General features: G+C 39.0%; 2 protein-coding genes across 2 annotated transcripts; both read left to right on the top strand.

Annotated features, from left to right (window-relative positions):
* Window positions 1-3,581: 3,581 nt before the first annotated feature.
* zgc:195282 (uncharacterized protein LOC100192223 homolog) lies at window positions 3,582-5,513 on the top strand. The gene is made up of 4 exons (XM_067499686.1): window positions 3,582-3,773; window positions 4,803-4,897; window positions 5,006-5,060; window positions 5,189-5,513. Exons 1-4 carry the CDS (start codon window positions 3,731-3,733, stop codon window positions 5,197-5,199), a joined length of 204 nt encoding a protein of 67 aa, XP_067355787.1. The 5' UTR covers window positions 3,582-3,730; the 3' UTR covers window positions 5,200-5,513.
* A 2,695-nt stretch (window positions 5,514-8,208) lies between these two features.
* Window positions 8,209-21,727, top strand: pi4k2b (phosphatidylinositol 4-kinase type 2 beta). The gene is made up of 11 exons (XM_067498957.1): window positions 8,209-8,733; window positions 12,379-12,530; window positions 13,095-13,175; window positions 13,462-13,581; window positions 13,810-13,941; window positions 16,594-16,747; window positions 17,015-17,112; window positions 18,751-18,853; window positions 19,212-19,345; window positions 19,530-19,589; window positions 20,387-21,727. Exons 1-11 carry the CDS (start codon window positions 8,409-8,411, stop codon window positions 20,558-20,560), a joined length of 1,533 nt encoding a protein of 510 aa, XP_067355058.1. The 5' UTR covers window positions 8,209-8,408; the 3' UTR covers window positions 20,561-21,727.
* Window positions 21,728-23,076: the final 1,349 nt, after the last annotated feature.

Genomic DNA, 23,076 nt, shown 5'->3' with positions numbered 1-23,076 from the left:
CACAACTCGAAAGAAGCAAGGAAAAGTAATTGTGTAAAATAATATAAGTTAATGGAAATTTCAGGTTAAATTGGCAAAAAAAACAAATCTAAGTGAAACAGGTACCACAAAGCAAATGATACTATCTTTATCTGTTAAATGTTTGAAATGCTGCTTGATTCTGTTTGCCATATGTCTTGTACTGCGAGGCTGATTGTGTGTATGCAGCTGAGATGCAACCCCAGAGCCATGTCATATTCTGGGCTTGGAGGAGAAAAGAGGATGCCAAGAACTGAAACGTGATGACGAGTGGGTGTGTGTGAGAGTGAGTGGGGGAAAGGGAATCCTTCCAAAGGCTCCTTTTTTTGCCCCATGTGTGTGTGTGAGAATGTTCATGTGTATGCACATGTGATCGAGAGTGCATTCATGTGTAGGAAGAAGGAATCCTTCCAGCCGCTTTCTTTCCTGAGCCTCTTCCTGTGTCCCCCTTGCACACAGTTCTCAAAGCCGGCATCAGAGGGTTTGGCCTCGGAAAGATCCAACCCACCAGAGGAGAAGGAGGAGAGTAGCCAGCGTTTCTCCCTCTCTCTCTCTCTCCCTCTCTCTCTCTCTCTCTCTCTCTCTCTCTCTCTCTCTCTCTCTCTCTTTCTCCTCCAATCTTAGCTTGTTTCCACCACTTACTGAATGTTATTATAAATCCTGTTAACACACCCAACGCACACAAAATATCCCCACATCCCTCCGTCCAGTGTGTTGGTGTATCTCATATGACTTGGCAGAAGTGAACCTTGCATATGTGCGTGCCAGTGCGGGAATGTGTGTGTGTTAAGAGTTTTGGCAGTTTTCTCAACACAGTCTTACCAAAAGATCCACTGGGAAATGTGGTTTTAACGCCCCCTCTCTTCTCTCCTCTTGTCTCCTTTCTCTCTGTGTTTCACAATGACATTACCTCTGTTTCTCCATGGTCCATTCCTTCTTTTCTTTTACAGTTTCACTCCTTTCCCTTTAATTTTCCCTCAAATTCAACCTGTGGACATCCTGCCCTCCTACACCTTCTCACTCTAATAACACCAAACTCTGCCTCTCTTCTCTGTATATTCACTGTCTGCTCTATATTAAAATCAAAACATCATCATTTGCATCAACAGACATTGAAAACTGTGTATGCACATGGGCTTTCAGTTCAGGATGGAACTCTCCTAGCACTGTCCACACACAATGAATGCTGATGGAGAGACATGATAAGTTATCCTGTAGGGAAGGCTGGTCAGATGAAACAGCTACTTGGTATTCCATCCCTCTGAAAAGCATGACACACAGGAGAGGGTTGCTGGCTAATATGCAAATGATGAAATATTTCATACAGACCTTCTGAAGTTCATCTGCAACAGAAATGATATGCAGATAGATTTGTAATGTGTGGAAATATCACTCAAGACATCAGTGGTGCAAAGTAATTGAGCAGACACTTAATCGCTGTACTTTTACTTGTACAGTACTAAACACTTCTACTTTATTTAATTTTAGAAGGAAATATTTTCAGTCCACTATGTATGTTTGTTTTGAATACCAAAGTTGTCCCTTTATTATTAATTCATAAAATTTGATGCATTGTTATTGATTAAACTAACCAGAATTACAATTATTTTTCTTATTCTCTACATTACTGTAGTCTTGTCTTGTTGTTCCTTAAGCATGAGTACTTTATTGGCTTTTGCTCATCATAAACAACTTTTGCATACTTTGAATTTGGTTTTGAGCATATTTGTGTTATTTAAACATGTATTAAATGCATCTGCCCTAAACCAAGTAGGCAATAGGTTTGTTGGTTCTTAATAAATTATGCTGTTGCCAATTTTTATAGATACCTTATAGGGATTAATAATCTCTTTTTCAAGAGTGTCCAGGCTAAGACAGGCAGCAATGCCAATTGATCCAAATGTATAGATTTTCAGCCTGGACCAAAATGATGGACAGATAGCATGGCAGTTAATTTGGTCTTGTTTACTTGCTTAAAATAGGTAGTTAAATATGTAAATAAAACTAACCTTCAGAAGTCTCAATTGTTATTTTTGAGCTTTAATCCTAATAACTCCTCATTTTTTTCAAGATAGTTAAATTGCCACTGACACAACAAGCCGATTTTTAGAATAGAACTTTTGAAAAAAACATAAAAAGTATTTTTTTTTAATTCATTCTTTGATGTCTAAAGCTGGCAACTACATTACCCACGGTGCAACTTAATGACAGCGAGAGATTTGGGTGTGCTATGCTAGTAGTGGTTAACCTGGAGCTTCTCGCTTAAAATCTGGTAAGCTGTCTTCTTTCTAACTTCACAACCCCAGATTTTTTAAACCTGTAATCTTTAGCTTCAACTCGAGCTTTTTTATTTTTTGTTTTTATTTCACTCAACTCTGAAGCAATAAAAGACTTTACACCACTTCAAATATGCTGTAATGGTCCTAAAGACTTTTTAACAGACTTTGATGTGTATAACTAGTGGAGTTTATCTGTAAGGTTGAGAAACAGCCAACTCCTAAATAAAATCCTGCATAGGCCCAAAGTAATGTGAAAGAAATCCAGCAAAGACCAAGGTTAATTTAATTTAAAGGTTAATTTTTCCAAATGATAATATTTAAAACTTTAACTTTTTATTATTTTTATGTAGTAACTACGCCATAAGGCATTGCAATAAAGAATCTGAACACTTCTTCTACAGCTATATTTAATGCATTGTTTGTAAAGTTTGTCTAGTTTTATTAGTTCCTTTGATAGACAGAAACACACACACGTGAGTCCCTCGTTCAGCTCTGCGAAGTTCATCAGAGTTCATCTTCTTTGTCCCTGCAGAGCTGAGGCTGGACACTGTTTCCATCTTCATCTCACTCATCTCTACTCACCCCTGGGCCTCCCCAGGTCTTCTTCCATCACCTTTCCAGAGTGAATAACCGCCTCCACATACGTGCACACATGCACACACACACACACACACACACACTTCTCTCTATCCCTCAACCAACCCGGCCTCACCCTACCTTTCCTCATGCTCTTTGGCAGTAGACTCTTTATGTGATGTCATTGAGGAGAAGTACAGCCTTTTGAGTGTGTGTGAGAATGGGTGTACGGTGTGTGTCTATGTGCGTCAGTGTGCGGGGGTGTGCATGTGTGTGAGAATGTGACAGAGAAATAGAGAGAGTATCGACAAAAGAAGGAGAGAAAGGCCCAAGTGTCAGGTTTCCCTTTCAATACAGAGGCTCAACTCCTTGTTTTAATCTAGAAAAGAGGGTGAAAAGAGCAGGAAAGGAGAGAAGATAGCTGGGAATCTGAGCCCCTGACAGCTGTTTTTGTCCCTTCTCTCCTGACCCCTCTGTCTTTCTTTCTCTCACTTTTTCTCCTTTTACGGTGCCTTTTACATTTGATGGACGCGTACAGGAACACAACTAATTACAAAATGATGGCTATTCCTATGACTTTCTATAAAACTTGCTATTAAAAATACTGAAGGTCCCCTGTTTTACATGTGATAGTAGTATTTATTTCTGAAATGACATTGTCTCGCCTCCTGTGACGTCTCACTCACCACATCCTGGTTTTGACTTTACAGGACGTCAACATAACTGCAGTTTAACGGTTTTCCTGTTAATTTTCAGTTCGCAGACTTATGCACACGTGTGCTCTCATAGGATTTATTTACTCACTAGGCCAACTAAAGTGGAGGCATACACTGTATGATAAATAATTATATACTATCATGGTAGGCTACTGTCCAATCTGTGGGAAGCCAGTATACTTCGGTGAGTCTGACCTCTTTCTTTTTTTTCTCTATATGTATGTCTCTGGCTGGTTATTTCTGTACTACTTTCTGCTTGTGTGTTTCGTTTTTTCACAAGAGTACGAGAGAGAGAGAGAATTAGTAAGAAAATTGGTTATACACATTTTGACAAAAAAAATAAATACAAAGTCAGTGTCGAGTCTACGGGGCTAAAAATAGGCAACATCTCTTGATAAAATGAATAATAATGGCATTTTTTACAAAGAACTTTCTACGCAGCCATTCAGATATGCCACCAATACCATGATATTGTGCATGCTGGTTCACTAAAACGCATAAATGAAATTAAATCATTGTTAACCCTATAAGTTACACATGTGCTTTTGCAAGTCAAAATATCTCCCTTGAAAAGGCTCTAAAAAGTGCCAAAAAACAGTTAATTAATATTTATTTTTGTGTTTGAATGAAAAACAGACTTTCTCTATGGTTTCAATTCAAGTACACACATACAGACAAATACACACACACACACACACACACCATCACACACAAAGACATATCCATGATAACAACAGGATGTGGGTCTAGCCAAACAAGCTTGCATGCTGCTCTCTGGGCTTCCTCCTTACCTTCTGTCTCTTTTTTGTTTTTTTGAATGCTCTCCCACACATCTCAGTATTATAGATGCACAGTGGCACTCAAACCATAACTTGTAAGTCTGTCTTGTTGTTCTTTTACTAATAGCTGTACTTTCCGATTCGTGTGCCAGCTAAGTTCAGATTCTCTGATGTGACCTGGCCTACTTACCTCGTTTCTTTCAACACCACATTCTGTGGCCTATTTGTGCTGATGAGAGTAACAGTCTGCATATTGTGAACCAGACAAGTGAATCATGCTGCTTCCTCTCGGTTGATTGAAAAGACTGCCCTAAATTATGAAAAAACCCAGATCTGATCTTGTTAAAAGAAAATACAATTCTGAATTAGTGGATAATGAACAGTATTCCACTCTGCCACTCATTACCACAGCCTAAATCTTTTATTTATTCCAGGTGAGAAGAAGCGCTCCTTAGGTCGCGACTACCACCCTCTGTGTCTAAAGTGTCAGAAGTGTAACAGACAGCTCACAGCTGGACAACATGCTGAGGTATGTATTATAAGAACAATAAATGTAAAAATATACGATCAAAATATTGAGAAAAAAAATAAGTAAGTGGAATGAGGCAGTAAATATGTCCAACTTATTGTGTTTCAGTATGACGAGAAACCATACTGTTCACACTGCTACATGAAGATGTTTGGTCCAAGAGGTATTCTGTCTGCCAACTAGGAATACACACACACACACACACACACACACACACACACACACACACACACACACACTGACTCACACAGTGTCTGACTCTCTTTTCTTTGTGTGAATCTTTCTTGACAGGTAACAGGTGACTGGTGTCGCCACGCCACATTGCATCCCCTCCACAGAAACCAGACTCAGTTGAAATGGACATTCACTGACACAAGGCCTATTTATTTGACCAGAAGTTTAGAATATTAATAACTAAATATGGACTGGACAGATATTTAAAAGTACATCAACTTTAGTAGATTTAAACCTTCAAATAGTTAAATATTTAAAAGTGTGATCATTACATGCGAGGTGTATGTGATTATTTGCTTTTAATAATATAACTTTATTTTGCATGTAGCAAGTTGAAATCTGTATTAATAAATGCAGTTGTAACCTTCTAACATCAAAACCTGGTGGATGTCTGGTATGTCTACTTTTAAACTAACAAATATAACACATGCACATGAAAAATTTGTTGATCCATAGGGTGGTCCCTCTCTCCCTCATCAGGCAGCCAGGGGGCGAGGAGAGCGAAGGAAGCAGGGGTGGACGAGGGTGGTTGCTCTTGGCAGGATAAACCAGATCTTATGCCAGTAGAATCTGCTGGAATGGGTGCTACAATGAAGTAAAGACAGATCTCTCTCTCTCTCTCTCTCTCGCTCTCTCCCTCTCTCTCTCTCTCTCTCTCTCTCTCTCTCTCTCTCTCTCTCTCTCTTTCTCTCTCCCTCACACACACACATATGCATGCATGCAGTGCGTCTGCAGTGTGCCTTCTTGACTGCTTCAGGGGCTTGTCACACAGCAGTGGGTGAAGTACATAGGTCTGACACACAAACACACAGGGAAAGAGGAGAAATGTGCTGATGTGCATGTATAAAGTGCCACATGTTACATGAGTGACATTTCAGGTATTTGCTCTTGAAGGATTGAGGGATACAGAAATAGAGGGTAAAGAAGGGAAGCACAGCTGATGGACAAATGGAAGAGAGGGGTAATGGAATTATTTTAACATCGAGCAAAGTCCCAGCAGAGATAGGACTGTGTGTCTCTACAGCATCTCTTTGAACCAGACCATCTCCCTCTCCCCCTCCTGGATACCTCCTTCATCCTCCCTCATCCTCTATCTTTGCACTTTCCCCTCCTTCTCCATCCCTCCCTCTTCTCGCCTCATCTCCTTTACCCCTAACCCCCTACCTTGATAGATCACATGACTGCTGTGATACCAGCTGGCTGGCTGCTCATTTGCATGTGTTTTAGATACTCTCCCTTATTAGAGAAACCAGTGGTGGTGGGGGGGTAGATATATATAGAGAGTGAGGGTTAAGGTAGCCTGCTTTGAGGACCACTGGGTGATTGAGGGAAACTGAGAGAACTGAAAAAAGAGAAAGAGAGAGACCATTCATTTATAGGGGAAAGTCAATGTGAGAGGGGGAAAGTAAAGTATAGGAATGGCAAAGTTAATGCTGAGATCCTTCACTCTGCGTCAATTCACTTTGGGACCTAAACTGTAAAAAGTAGTAAGTACAATGTTTTTTATGTGTGCCGCAGCAGAAAAGGACTCATTTGTGATGCCAACATAAACTTTGGAGACAGGGCCACAAGAGCTCTCTTAATGCTGAAACAATGAAAATGGCAACTCTTGATGAGAAACTGAGAAATAAATGACACGACGCAAGTAAAAAATGCCAATCATTTACATCAAAGAAAAAGTAAATAAAGCATATTTCTATAGAGAAAGGAACGTGGGACGTAAACACTATGCAAATGCCTGCATTTGTGTATCACGGTTGACATCTAGTGGCTTTCAAAGTCACTGCCACATTTCCAAGAAAGGCGAGCAGAATTTGTGAGCAGTGAAGGAAGTCACTGTGCTGGTTTGCGAGCATTTGAAGTGCGCTGATGAATTTAATATTTAAAGATCGCTGTTTGTGCAACCGCCTACTGTCTTATGCATTCGCTTTTGCTTTTTTCTTTAATAAAATATTCATATAGCCGATTAACTTGCATATTAACTACACTCATTTTGTCACTGATCTCATGAAGACAGGCTCACACACTTACTGCAATCTTCCTTAGCAGTATACTAATAAAGTGAAAGAAATTTTATTTACTATGAGGCACAGATTTGAACTTTGTAACAAAGGTAAGTCAAAATACTGTCCTAATGTCAAAACATTAAAACAAAAAAATAAAATAAATAAATAAATAAGAAAGAAAGTAACATTAGTAGCTAATGCAGAAACTGAATCTACAGGCACACACAAGCTTTTCAACTGTATGCACACTAAAGAAATTTGGAAAAACGTGAAAAATTATCTGTCTAAGAAGCATCCTATGTTGATATGTTGTTGCATAATGATACCGCCAACCCAAATATTGTATTCACTGTACATCTAAAAGAGATGCCTTGAGAAGAAAGCTGTTTTAAAAGAGTTTCTGTCAGACATGTGCTTGTATAGTGCCTCTATCAGAAACTCAGAAAAGCTACAAAATCCATGTGGTATGTGTCTGAATGTGGGATTGTAACTTGGACTTCTGGCTTTCTCATCCTCTTTTTTCTACTCATGCTTTTTACTTTTTTGCTTCTTTCCTTTGTTACTCAGCATTTAATTGTGATGATGTTTTGATTGTGAATTATTTCAAAGCTCAAAATCTTTGTAATGCAATATCAATAAAAGATTAAAAGTGTTTTTACTTTTAATCTTTTACTTTAGTCTAACGAGTTCATGAAAGAGCGTAAGATTAGAACATCAGGGTTAGTGGAAATGGTGGGAAAGTGGGAAATAAATTTTTTTTTTTTGTTCAGTTATAATTTACCTGGCACAACAAGATATAGCAACCAATGTTTTACACACTGCACATAACTGTAACATCAGAATTTGGTTGAAATTAGGCTCAAATTAGTTATACCCTCTTCTACAACCTTAACTCCAACGTTACCATTGTGAAAATACTTCTCGAAGTCTGTTTTTGTCAGGTATAACTGGAAAAGTCAAATCTTGCGGGAAATTAGCAAAAGCGGTTGTGAAATCGGATTTTCCGAGGAGCACTTAAGGTAACTTTAACCAACTGGGTTTTTGGCTTTCTCTGCAGCGCATGCGCGGTGAGCTAACTAGGAAGCAGCGCAGAGTCAAGCGCGGTGGATTATTTGGACGTATCGATGAGCGTCAGTAGCTGATTTCGACTAAATTGTCTGGGCTTTATTTTGCTGTAGAAAGAAGTCGGAATCTTTAAAATGGATGTCTGGTAGCTTGAAGGAAGAACAGTGTAATTTAATGTAATTGTATGTATTAAAGATTGAGCGACTATGATGTCAGAATGCGACCCAACGGAGACGGAGACCAGCGAGTCCGTGTTGGAGCCCAACTTTCACTCCACACAGCCTCCAAATGTGTCATTTGACAGGAACCGGATAGGTTTGGGGCTCACGCTGAACCCCGGGGTCGCCGTACGTATTTCGGACTCTCGTGAAAGCGTCCTGACCGAGCTGGAGACGGACGGCTCCGGCGAAGAGGCGCTGTTGTTACCGTGTTTAGCAGGGGGCTCGTCGTCACCGCGCGGTGTGCGAGAGAAGCGGAGCAGGCGGAACAGACACAGCTCGTCGTCCGATAAAGACACCTTGGCCTCCCCAGGTAACTGTTTGGATCAAGGCCTTATTTTTAATTCAGCGTTTCACAACGGGCAGCTAGGTCAGGGAACACATGCTTCATGCGGGCCATATGTCAACCCGGGTCCGCGTTGGTGCAGGCAAAATTACACTGCGATTACTGTTTGATGTAGAGATAACATGAAAGTGTTACGTTATTCAAATCTTGTAGTGTTGTATAAACTTATGGGTAATATGAACTATTGCAATGTGGCTCTCTTTGGGTCCTCCCCTCAAGGTCCTGTGCGGAATATTGAGTCTAATGTTTGGGCACACAAGTCTTGGTTAACAACAAATTATAAAGCAGCAACGTGTTGCCCTGGTTCATCTGAACAGTTTCTGGTTAAAAAAAAAAATGTGACCACTTATTGAATGTAATGTAAAAGTCTCAATACAGTCAAGGTTGATTGAATGTATTTGCTTTTAGTTGCACTGAAATGGTGTGTGTGTGTGTGTGTGTGTGTGTGTGTGTTTCAGTCACCTGATGTAATAGCTGCCTGTTATATGAGCTGGCACTTTCACCAGGTGACATGCACACCGGAAACACTGGAAAACTGGAATATCCATTTTTAAATGTCCTCAATGTGGAGACCTGTAGAGACAGCACTAGAACTGTTGTAGACTAATAAAAGGAAATTGACAAGGTTTTTACAGGGGGAAACAAAATCAGTGATCTAGTCACCATGGAAGCAGCGCATATTCAGACTTAACTGCTTACAGTATTTGACACCTCTCCTGCTCATGCCACCCACCCTTTTTCTCTGCACTATAACATTTATGGATTTTTTTTTTCTTTCCATATTCTATTAGTCTGTCCTTGCCTTTGTGGACACCTATTGTTTAAACCATGTTTTATCTAGGCCACACATACTGTAGATTCAGTGAGCAAGACATCACTGGTGTCTCATTTCCTGTGGTCTTTTTGATTAATAGTGTTCAAGCCCAGAATTACAAAACAGATTTTATTCAGTGTATTACATATTAGCACTCACGTAACCCATAGAGCTGAGTACTATTTGGCTCTGTGTGATTATAAAATGTCACACCAATCTCCATTGCAAATTTTTGCTGTTAAATTATCCCATGCGTAACTTAAAGACTATAACCTGGACCTGTGGTTTTATAGGTCAGTGGTAAAATTTACATGCATCCATTTATAAAAGCTGCATTCAACTGCACTGCGGCCTGTTTTTTAGCCTATAGTGACTAGAAGCAGCAACTAGTATCTGATTTGAGGTCACAGAACATGCGTTTTAATGGTGATTGATAAAGTTGCATCTAAAAACACAGCAACTTTTAATCACGTAACTGTGTAAACAAATCCAGGTTGTGTTACATAAAGCACTGATGTATTATCTATACAAGCATAGATGTAAAGTTGCACTTTTCCGAGTGCAGTGTTGTGACATCTCACACACTGTGTGGTGCTGGTCAACAGGTTTCTAGAGCTCAGTGAACTGCACTCCCACTGTGAAAGAGCTCTGCTGGGCCCATTAACTGACCAAGGGCTCTGAGAGACTTGCACATTAAATATGCAGAAGGCCACTGCAAAGAGACATACACTGTGGTTGAGTACAGTGCATAAAGATGAAGAGGGAGTGAATTAGGTGTGTTGTTACTTTCACTAGGTTTTTGTAGAGTGAGAATAGTGGAAAGAGCAATAAGAGAGATGGTCATGTGTCTGCAATCCCACTACAACATGGGATTATCAAGATTCAATGCTAGACTAGAAACACCTTTCAACAGGAACAGAATAAACACTGAGTCTATCTTTGAAAAATAATAGATGGAGATAATATTACGTGTCAGTCCTGTTTTACTCAAATCTTGTATTACATCAGAGACCCAATCTATCTCGAGCTCTGTGTTGGCCTGTTATTAATATATTTAAGTCAAGTTGTTTTCATGGCCATACTTATTGTGACAAGGTGGAAATATGAGCAGGTGCAACTTTATAAGCGCACATCACATCACATCACACAAACAAAGCTGGGGTCTAAGAAGTACTGACTTAAACTATGTGTGACAAAGCAGTTTGGTTCATCTGGAGGGCTGACAGTCTGGTGAAGAAGAGTTTTAGAGCATGGTCAAAACTTCTGGTGGGTTAGAGCTGCTCTACTTACAGTTCATGGTGTATATCATTTCATAGTATGATCTAGGATTGGCTTGTACCACATGGAGCCAGGTTTTAAGTTGTCTCTTAAAATGATATGTTAGGGCATTTTTCTATAGTTGGTCAGGTCAGGATTAAGCATGTGACTGGTAAAACCCTGACAAGTAGCTTTTAAATAATTCGGATCCCTGAGGTAACATTTGCATATCTTTATCCTCTTGTGCTTCCCTTCCCTTTTTTAATTTGCTTCTCTCTCCCGCTTCTTCAAACGAATGAGCTTCAAAGCTGTCTTTTATTTCTCCTTATCTCTCTGTGACAAATGGCATGGTAACTGTCCTCCTGTCCCTTTGTCCATTCTTCCTTCCCTCCTCCCTGTGTCTATCCCTTCATCCCTTATTGCATCCCAGTGTGACTTATACAGAGCATATAGGGCCTTTCTTTCAGCTGACTGCCCCGTGTGAGGAGGAGAAAGTAAAACATGTTAGATCATAGGATTGGCCGTTCATCGAAGAAATATTTACCACTCTGTGTCCCAGATGATTATATTAGATCTGCAAAGCAATAGAAAAAAGAATTCTCTTACAAGTGGCAAATGCCCATCGAGGTCAGAGGTTCTTTGCCTTAAATCCACCGACCAGTTAGTGCCTCCCCCTGTCTCAGGTTGCATCGTTGGGTGTGTGGGTCCAAAGACAAACCGGTTTGGCCACATGGTAATTCTAAATGGCCTGTAAGTCTGTTTGAATGCCCAGTGAAAGACTAGCCACCTGTTTTACTGCACGTCTCACCCATAATCTGCTGGTAACATTTCCAGCTTCCCATGACCATGAACAGGATGAATAGCTCTACTAGCCTGTCACAAATTGTGTACTAGATATGATGCATAACAGTGGCTTATTAAGGGGAAGTAATAGATGGAAAAGACTGACCTGTAGATGTGATTACCAGCATACAGTAGGAAATGATATTATTTAAATAAAATAAAAAAATCAATTTATAACTGTAAACAAATTGACATTTCAGCACATTTGTTTTTAACGCTTGTGTTTTTTGAATAGAACAGTTTTCCCTCTGTAGAGGTGACTCAAATGACCCACAAATGCTTTTCCATATGGCTCCATCATTTAGTAGACTATTTAGATCATTACAGCTGTTTATGTTCAGTATTCATACACAGAAATATCAGATTGCTTATTGGAAATTCAGACATTTAAATGAGCCCCTGTACTTCTAACTTTTTGCTATTTTCCCTGTTTAATGTATGCTTTTAGCCATTTTTCCATTCATAATCATTTTACCATTTAGATTTTATGTTTCAGTTTTTCTGTGTTCTCAATTGTTTAGCAGTGGAGTTCTTGTATTTGTGCTTTGACATTTCAAGAGTTTTTACCAACATATTTTACCTGCATATTATTACCTTAATGCCATATTTTGGATGTGGCACAATGGTGCAGAATGCTCTTTTTCTGCTGCACAGTCCATTATATGAATATAAATGATGATAATTTATCCTGCTTTTAGGTACCAACAGTGGGGACTTCAACCATTTTCCTGATGATCCTGAGTTTGCAGATATTATCCAAAAGGCAGAACAAGCTATTGAGAATGGCATGTTTCCAGAGAGGATATCTCAGGGTTCCAGTGGGAGCTACTTTGTCAAAGACCCAAAAGGGGTGAGCTTAAGATGTTTGTATTTATTTATTTTTATATGAGTTTTAAGATGGTATATCTTCATTTTTCTCACGCAGAGACAACCAACTTATTCAGAAATTCTAGCTGGTGAATAAATGTTTTAGATTCTTCACCATAACGTACCATAAGCTCTCTGTAAGATGGTTCCGCATTTCTCTCAAGAGTCAAGCATCAGAAAGGAGTGAAAAGGAAGTGAGGAGTTGAAGCACACAGGAAGAGGAACCTACAGCACAGACTTTCTGAAGTCGGCCACTGATGCTGACATGGATAACAGCCTGCATACATGATTAGCATCATATTACCAAAGTTAATGTTCACTATGGGGGGAAGATATTGACCTCTTACTTGTTGTCAAGATCTCTGTCATCACATGTGTACCTGTTGTTTTATAATTCTTTGATCATGTTTTTCTGATCCCAAGCAAAGTACAAATTATGTTTTTAGTGGAACCTTTTTTGATTTACCTCCAGCTACATCCCACATGTTTGACATATTTATTTTCTTTAGTTTTCATTCTCCCTCATTATTGTCTTTTCCTTTTACAGAAAATCATTGGTGTTTTCAAGCCAAAGTCAGAGGAACCTTATGGTCACCTGAACCCCAAATGGACCAAATATTTTCACAAGGTACAGCATGTAGCATGTTTTATGTGAACACAGATAAAAACTGTGAAACTGCATTTCCTGGTTGGCCTCTATCTGGCTTCCTTCACTTATATATTATATTATATTTTAGATTAGACTCTCTTCAGTAGAGTTTCACACACTTCTGTAACAATGTCAATGAGCATTTAAGCTGTTTTGGTGGCACAGTGTCTTCCTTACTTTATGTTGTTGTCATCTGTCTTTGTTTATAATGATGGACATAAATGTATCTCCAAATCTCTCTCCATGTACATATCTGTCTCTTTAGCTTTGCTGTCCGTGTTGCTTTGGCCGAGGCTGCTTGGTACCTAACCAGGGTTACCTCTCAGAGGCTGCTGCTTCACTGGTTGATACTAAGCTTGGCCTGGGAGTGGTCCCTAAAACCAAGGTGGGATTCATGCAAACATGTGATTGCATTTAATATGTTTGAATTTCCACTTTCCTATCAAACTTATTTGTGAACACTTGTAAATGGAGTCAAATTCATTGATCACTTGAAACAAAGAGAATGTAGATTGTGTTATGTTTTTCTTTTATGAATTTCTATTGTCCATTAATTTTTATTTAGAAGTTAGTTATTGCTTATGTGGTTATTTAATGTTTTCCTTTTTCTCAGGTTGTGTATCTTGCTAGTGAGACTTTCCACTACAATGCCATTGACAGAGCAAAGTCCAGGGGAAAGAAGTACGCCTTAGAAAAAGTCCCCAAAGTGGGGCGACGCTTCCACAGAGTGGGCCTGCCCCCTAAGGTAACAGAGACTGGTAATTTACCAGGATCTTGCAGCCTCATAAACACTTCGCTACATTAAGCTATCACTAGGTTTCTGCAAATGGTGCATTTTATAAACAATTATAAGACTTTGCGTTGAAACTCGCTTAAGTGAATTAATAATCTAAAAATAAAAAAATGGACTGCTCTACATTTTAGATGCAATAGAATGTTTTGGTTGGTTGTCAAGCCTGTAGGATCGATTTACTCATTCATTGATGCCATAGGCCTTCCTTTCTGTCCAAAATGCATCAATCAGAAACACCGCTCCACTGGGTAACATTTTTTTTAGAAACCAGTAGCCTTTTTACAAGGCTAGCCTTTTTACAAACCAAAAAGTTGGGACGATGTGTAAAATGTAAATAAAAACAAAATGCAATGATTTGCAAATCTTGTCAACCCATTTTTTTTTCACAATAGAACATATAGATGTTTTACCATGTAGAGACATTTTACCATTTCATGGAAAATATTAGGTCATTTTGAATTTGATGGCAGCAACACATCTCTAAAAAGTTGGAACAGGTTGATGTTTACCATTGTGTAGCATCCCCTCTTCTTTTAACAACTGTCTGTAAACATCTGGGAAGTGAGGAGACCAGTTGCTGGAGTTTTAGTAGAGGAATGTTGTCCCATTCTTGTCTGATGCAGAATTCTAGCTGCTCAACAGTCCTGGGCCTTTGTTGTTGGATTTTTTGTTTTATGATGCTCCAAATGTTTTCTATTGGTGAAAGGTCTGGGCTGAACACAGAACAGTTTGGCACCTGGACTATTCTCCTGTGAAGTCATGCTGCTGTAAAGGATGTAGCATGTGGTTTAGCATTGTCTTGCTGAAATATGCAAGGCCTCCCTGAAAGAGACATATCTGGTTAGAAGCATATGTTGCTCTAAAACCTCTATGTACATTTCAGCATTGATGGAGCCTTTCCAGATGTGTAAGCTGCCCACACCATAGGCACTGATGCTCCCCCATAACATCAGAGAAGCTGGCCTTTGAATTGTCAGCTGACAAAAAGCTGGATGGTCCCTGTCCTCTTTAGTCTGCTGGACACGTTTTCCTTGTTTTTCAAAAACGATTTCAAATTTTGATTTATCTGACCACATAACTGTTTTCCATTTTGCCTCAGACAATTTTAAATGAGCTTTGGCCCAGAGAACACGGCAGCGTTTCTAGATCGTCTTCAGATGTGGCTTTTTCCCTCCATGATACAGCTTTAAGTAACATTTGTGAATAGTACAGTGAACTGTGTTCACAGACAGCGATTTCTGTGCCCATGCAGTGATGTCCATTAGAGAATCATGCCTATTTTTAGTGCGGCACTGCACTAGGGCCCGAAGATCATGTGCAACCAGTTTTGACCTTTGACCTTGTCCCTTGCGCACAGAGATTCCTGCTGATTTTCTGAATCTTTTGATGATATCATATACTGTAGATGGTGGGGTCTTTAAATTTTTCACAGTTTTATGTTTTGGAAAATTGTTTTGAAATTGTTCCACAATTTTTACACAGTTTGTCACACATTGGTGAACCTCTGCCCATCTTTACATTTGAGAGGCTCTACGTTTCTGAAATGCTTCTTTTCATACCCAGTCATGTTACTGACCTGTTGCAAATTAACCTCATTAGTTGTCAAATGGTCCTCATTTGTTTTTGTTTTTTTATTTGCAGCAGTCACTTTTCCAGCCTTTTGTTCCTTCTGTTCCAACTTCTTAAAAACATATTATTGCCACCAAATTCAAAATGAGCTAAGATTTTCCATGAAATGGTAAAATCTCAGTTTCCTTGTCTTATATGTTGTTTATGTTCTATTGTCAATAAAATATGGGTTGATGAGATTTGCATATCATTGCATTTATTTTTTATTTAAATTTTAAACCTCGTATTTACAAAACGATGTAAACAATACTGACTATAGTAATTATGGCAAAACTTTACAGTAATTAACAAAAAACAATTAAGGGCTAAGTATCACTGTTACGGTAAACGGTAAAGATGGAACAGATTTTCACCACTTTATGTGGTGACAGCTTGTTAACCCACAATAATACATCAGTGTTTATTAGTTCATAATATCTTTTGTAAACCCCATGTTATGTTTTTATATTAAAACCTTACATTTTAAAACAGTTGAATTATAAACTGTTTAATTTTAAAATGTGTTGTACATGGTCTGCTGTGTGCTCATTGTGAAATGAAGCAGTCATCTTGATAAGCAGAGGGCTCAGAATAGCTGCTGATGCCGAGGACGGTCAAAGGAATCCTGTCTGTTTTTGTTATTCACATAAATAGGTCAAGGGAAACATAAAGGCCTTGTCGGCTTTAAATTGAATGTATAAGTCAGGTATTTCAAACGAAGAAAGGATATATTTACCTCATGTACAGCGTGCTGTACTCACCCAAGTGCCTGTTTTAGCAAATAATCAAAAATGTGTTTGTGCAGCTGTTTATCTGAGACAGCAAGATGCATCTTTGTAGAAGTTGGGTGTTGTAAAGAGGTGTTTGATAATGTCTTAAGGAAGTATTTTAAGAACGTTGGTTTCAACTGTCATGTCATGACATTTGCATCTACTGACATCCGAATTTCACAGGTTACATCAGTGCACACCACCACATCAATGCTTTTATTTCCAGGTGGGCTCGTTTCAGCTGTTTGTTGAAGGTTACCGTGAAGCCGACTACTGGCTGCGGCGCTTTGAGGCAGAACCCCTGCCTGAGAACATCAGGAAGCAGCTGCAGTCGCAGTTTGAGCGGCTGGTGGTGTTAGACTACGTCATCAGAAACACGGGTGAGGGTGTGTCTGTGTTGACATTTTGACACAGCATTTACTGAATGTGAACACACCACATCCCCATAACAGCCCATCAGTCAAACTGTTAAATTCATAAACAGTGTGTACAATTTTACTTGGAATAATTGGGATTTAAAAACCAGTTTGTGATATTGAAGTTAAATTATTGATTGCTGTAGATCACGCTCCCTCTCATTACTTTCACGTCTATATGTGAAAAGGTAAACTGCGCTCAGTTTATTTTCTCTTTCTGTTCCTTCTCAGATCGAGGGAATGACAACTGGTTGATCAAGTATGAGAAGCCAGGAGAAGCAGCGGAAGGCGACGCACAAAAGCTGAGGTTAAATCCACAGATAGTTGAGGTGTGGTGAGACTAATTTCTCCTTCCTTGTTGACAGAATAGGTCACAACTCATGTTTTTTTTTTTTTGTTAATCTATGCTGTGAACTCAGTCTGTGTAGCCCCCTTTTCAGTTGATAATCATCATGGCTTTTCTTTGTATGGGGAACTTAGTTGGAGGCAAAATAATTCTCAAAAACATTAGCTAATGATGACAGGTTTTATTGCTTTGTATTTTACCAATGGCTGAAGATAATGTGTGGCGTGGTTTGTTTATAGCTTTACAATAGCTTTTTAATGCTGGTGATTGTGTTTAGACTTTAGAATCGTGTGTGATTCCAATCATCAAGTGTTCATTAGTGAACATTATCTTGCTGAACAAAATGTGTAAGTATCATGAATGTCTATCAGCCAGTGAGAGCATTGTTTGGGGTAATCCAAAATCCCAAAAAAAGCCATTTGGCTTTTTGTGAAAGGACCCAGAAAGATGCTACCATCCAGGTTGGCGGTTGGCTTACAAAAATATGTCTGTAACTGCATCATGTACAGAAAATGTCATCTTGTTGTGGCGTTGGGTGTCCGAATCAAAAGGAGTTATGTCTATTATTGTAGTTTTATACTATATAGCATATTGTCACTGCCACTCTGAACATGAAGACAACTGTTTTTAAACGGAATACAAATTATAAGTGGTTCAGAAATGCTCATTCCTTGCATACAGTCACACTTCATATCAGGTCATGTCAACAACTGCCTAAAATATTAATGGTTTCTATGCATTTTTTTAAATGTTACAATCTCTGAGTCAGCTAAATAAGTAAGATTCATTTATATAGAACCTTTCACAGAGAGGATGTTGGAACGTGGTTCCCCTCAAAACGCTAAATAAGTTATGTAGTTGAATGCTTGCACCATTCACACTGTGGATGCACTCTGAAGTTGTAAGGGAAACCTGTTAACATCAGTCCCCCTAGTTCCTTGATTTCTGATTAACCTTGCACACCCATAACACCCATAGCTGCAACAGACAATATTTAACCTGAGTGTGTAAACCACACACAAGCATTTTTGGAGATCGCTCCAGTCTGACAAAGACAAAGTCTTGTGGCCTTTGGCCGTGGTCGCATACAAGCCGGCAGTAGTAGTTGGTATGTGAGAAATCTGAACGTTAGAGCTATATTCCTGCTATTCCTAATGACACAGCAAGATGACACTTTAAGTAAGTGAAGTAACCTGAGGTGATTAATGTTTGCCTCCAATTTTTCCTCTTGTTTATTCTCTAGCTAACACCATGAGATTATCATGACATAGGCAGTAAATGATCTACACACAAACACAGAAAAGGAAAAAACCAAGCCCACAAACTTGTTTATTTTATGCTTATTCAGACAGGGGGAACACATAAACAGACAATGTGCTTGGATATTGCTGCTCTGGAAAAACCCGTGCCCCAGTGACCTTGCTGATTAGAAGAAGAATCCCTATCTGATTACCTATCATCAATCATGATTTGTCATGTATTGATAAATGAGGAAAGGCTGTCATCTATCTGTCCAATTAATCAGCCCTTTGGACAGTAATCAATAACTGGGCTTGTCACTGGTCATTAATCAATCATTAAGTTAACAGCAATGTCTCTGCTTCCCCCCCTTTCACTGTAGGATCCAGAATGGCCAGAGAATGGTCAAGACTGTTGCATCAAGATTGCTGCTATTGACAATGGCCTGGCCTTCCCCTTCAAACACCCAGATGAATGGAGAGCCTGTAAGTGAATCTGTTTTTCTCCCTCATGTTGTGTCTTCACTGTGGCTGTCTCCGCCAACACTTCTAATAAAGGTATAACAGCATTTATTGATTTCTTTTGATAGATTTATTTTTCCATAAGTTAGATTTTTATTTTTTGTCATTTAGTCTGGGGAAAAAATGGCAAATGGATATCACACAATGAAAACCACAGAACAAAATGGTGAAGGCACAAAAGCGTATAGCTAGATATGGTTGACAATAATGTAACAGTAATTATAGGAAAGAACAATGGTGTCATTGTAATGGCAGCCAGTGGTCGCTTAAAGACCTACAGTGTAGATTAAAACTGTACTTTCATGTTGCCCCCTCCTTTCAGACCCATTCCACTGGGCTTGGCTCCCCCAGGCTAAGGTGGCCTTCTCCCAGGAAACAAGAGACCTCGTGCTCTCACGTCTCTCTGACATGAACTTTGTCCAGGACCTATGTGAGGATCTCTATGAGATGTTTAAGGTAGTTTTTTTTTTTTTCTCTCTCTCTCTCACTCTCTCTCACTCTCGCGTATCCTTGCCTTTTCATTAAGGTTAAAATAAAAAATAGTCATGGAAACAAGCAGCTGCCTGGCAGAGTGCAGTGTTCATGTCTAAAATTAGTGCTACAGGACACCTGCTAACAAAAGATATTTCTCTCTCTTCAGACTGATAAAGGCTTCGACAAAACCATGTTTGAGAGACAGATGTCTGTTATGAGGGGACAGGTAAGCTTCCTTTAGTGTACTAATAATTTTTTTGTGTTTCCTGTTTCTGTTGCATGTCCTCTACTTTTAATATTTCCTTTTTAAATCCTAAGTTGTTTTTTTCTTTCCTTTCTCATGCCCGACTTTCTGTCATGTTTGCTCTGACGCCACATCACTACCCATCTTAACTAATTTCTCACTCTCCATCTCCTGCACTACCTCCCCTACTACTACTTATCACATCTTTCTGTTACTCTACTCCTCACTTCTACCATCCTCTTTTCATTTACCTCCAAATTAATGATCAATGAGTCTGAAGTTTTTTATTTATTTCTTTTCTTTTCTTTTTGTTATCTACTGTTTTAAACTAATGTTGTATTTAGGCTATGTGATTCTTTCTTGAGTTGATAATCGATTTGTCAATTTTAAATAAGGTGTTTAATTTGTTTATAAGTTAATAACTTTATTATTATTATTTATGGCATTTCTAAACCAAATAAACAATCAGCTGAGATATATTTGCCATATTAATCATTAGCAGCTGCCCTATTGCCATTGTAACATATTTTAAGTCATTAAAATATTTTTGTAAAATATTCTTTAATATGAAAATGACACAAAGGTAAACGTAACCAAAAACTGTGGTATTTCTTTAGGAGATTAGACAAATGCTCTGCTCCTCATATACACTCCCAAGTGCAGCACTTATACCAGTGCTCCAGTACAATAAAACACTAACCATGTTAGTGTAATACTATTTTTATATTCACTGCATAGTCTTTTCACTGTTTTCACTCATTGTTCATGTTTGTCCACAGGTTTTGAACCTGACCCAGGCACTAAAGGACGGGAAGAGCCCAATCCAGCTGGTGCAGATGCCCCGGGTGGTGGTGGAGCGCAGCCGTTCAGGTGGCCAGGGACGCGTAGTCACACTGGGGAATGCATTCACACAAACCTTCCACTGCAAGCGCCCATTCTTCTCCTCTTGGTAGCTAGAAGTGTCAGGATGGGGAGCTGAAGAGAGGCTTCTTCAGAAGTCCATTTCTGTCACAAAGTCAGCCCTGAATTGGGGAAGGTTCAAGTGAGGTAGAAGACGAAAATATCACACTTTAAACTGCTAATATTTGCAAGGAAACAAATGAAGAAGATGATGAGAGAGAGATTTTTTTTTTTTTAGTCGAGAAACTGGGTTTAGGTACATACATCGGTTTGTGAGGAGAGCACAGAGAATCATGGGAGTTGGAGAGGCCGGCATACCAGTGTCTCCAAACCTTGGGGCTGTTGGCAGTTACCATGGTGACGTGATTGGATAACCAGCTTTTCCACAGGGGTGGGCTTTGTTTATTGTTAAGAAGCGTAAAGATTTTTTACCCACTCATAGTGCTCAATGAAGTCTCTTGCAGGGTCTCGTAGTGGGGCTTACAGCCAAAGAACAATCGCCCCACTCAGCCCTGTGGTACGGCACTGTTTGGGAGTCAAACGGACCCTTTTCTTTCTTCTTATGAGAATGCAAATTCTTCTCCTGGACAGTGTTGCTCTTGGTCTAGGATAAAGTCCAAAAATATTTACTTTGCCTTGTAGAATTAGTTATTGAAATATAGATGTGCACTTTCACTGCTGGAAGTTTGACTGTTTCCCCACAACTGGGTCAAACCATCTTTTACGCAGTGTTGCAAAACCACATTTGTTGAACAAACACAAATCCAGTGTTTTCAACTCTCACTACTGCCAAAATCTGTTGAAAGGAGCATCAAAAAGCCTCGATAGGAAAATATTGATGAAACTTGAATACAATATTTGGAGGAGGACTAGGAAGAAACACATTGCTTGAATGTAATCTGTTTACGGTAAACATTTCAATGAGCGAATGCTTTCGAAATAAATCTTTTTCCAGAATAATGAATGTATTTGTTGTATGATATGTATTTAATTGCTAGCAAAGCAGCTTTCTCTGGAACCTTGTGGCATGGGGGATGGCATCTCATCCCTCCCCTTTATTATACATTATATGAAGACGAAAAACAAAACAAAGGATATTTCACACTTGCTTAATACTGTTCTGTTTTCTTATGTACGCATCTTGAAATTTCTATTCCAACTAAATGATTGTATGAGAAAGTTGTATATTTAAAAAAAGAAAATAAAATGGTACAATTCAATCTTTGTTTTCATCAATCATATGTGTGGGAATATATCAGTAATCAACAGTGAAAAACAACATGATACTGAGCATGTTGCAACTGTGTACATTTACATTCTTCAAAAAGTTTTTCCAAAGAAGTTTTCAGTCGACCTAAGCTGACTGGAGTGAGATCAGTGTTTCCAATCATTTTTGTCAGGACGACTAAACACGTACACTTAACGATCAACTGATGACGGTAACAGTGATGCCTCAGGCCAAAGTTGGCTATTAATAACTTGACTTCAAATGCAGCTCAACCTGCTTTACTCTCTCTATTGTTCTGTGACTTAAGGATGTTAAATATTTCAGCAGCTTAGAAAAGAAGAATTTATAGCTGAAGAAACCGGTATGGAGATGCCAGTGGTGACCTACATCTTAATGTGCTTTAAGTGAGTAAGACAGATGTTTAACACCTGATTACTACAAAACCTAAGTATTTGTGGTGCCGGACTTTAATGGTTGCGTATAAATTTGGAACTGGGATAAAACTGGTGACGTCGCTTTGTACCCCGGCGAAATGCATATTTTGACTTTTTGGTTTAGAAGAGGCTTTGAAAATAATTGCGGATACCTTGGTGTTTAGGTTTACACGCTTCTTAATAGCAGGACAGGTAGATAAATGGAGGAGCTTGAGTATTAAGGGTTTTATATGTCATCAGAAATCCTTAATTGTGATCTGATTTAGATGGGAGGCTAAAACTAATAGGGTTTGAACTGGCTTTATTTAGTTAAGCTTGAGAGAATAACAGAAGTGGAATCTGAATCCATGCTAACCATTAGATCATTTACCAGTTTCGTAAATGCAGAGGGAATTCATTTCGTCAAGCAGTGGGATATTAACTGATCCAAGTAGAGGGTCAACAAAAGACCCCTCTGTTCTTCTCTCCTACTCTCAGTAGTAATGTACTGTGCATAGTCATGAGATTGAGAGAGAACATATTTTGCATAGAACTCTCTTTTTTTCCAGTGCATCAGTTATATTTTCAACTGTTTTTTTTTTTTTTCAATATTGGGCGTGAGGCTGTCGAGCATGCAAAGTTATATAGTTTACCCGCCTCATTAAAAACATCTGTGTGCATGTGAAAATAAAAAATGTACACAAACACACTTCCTCCACCATGTACTCCTCCCCAGCCTCGACAGTGGCAGAGGAGACGCCTGTCAGTGTCAGCAAACACTGATCCATTTGGATAGACGCAGTGACCACACATGCTTATCGAGGCAAAACGCACATCTGGAGAGGAAATCACTGATGAGGAGATGATGTTTGTGATGGTGAGTGTGTTTATATCTCACCAAGTGTTGCCCAACACTGCCCTCATGTGG

Source organism: Channa argus, chromosome 3 (genome assembly GCF_033026475.1).
Source record: "Channa argus isolate prfri chromosome 3, Channa argus male v1.0, whole genome shotgun sequence".
Classification (NCBI taxonomy): domain Eukaryota; kingdom Metazoa; phylum Chordata; class Actinopteri; order Anabantiformes; family Channidae; genus Channa; species Channa argus.
Note: the sequence above shows the minus strand (reverse complement) of the source record. Positions and strands in the feature narration are given on the sequence as shown.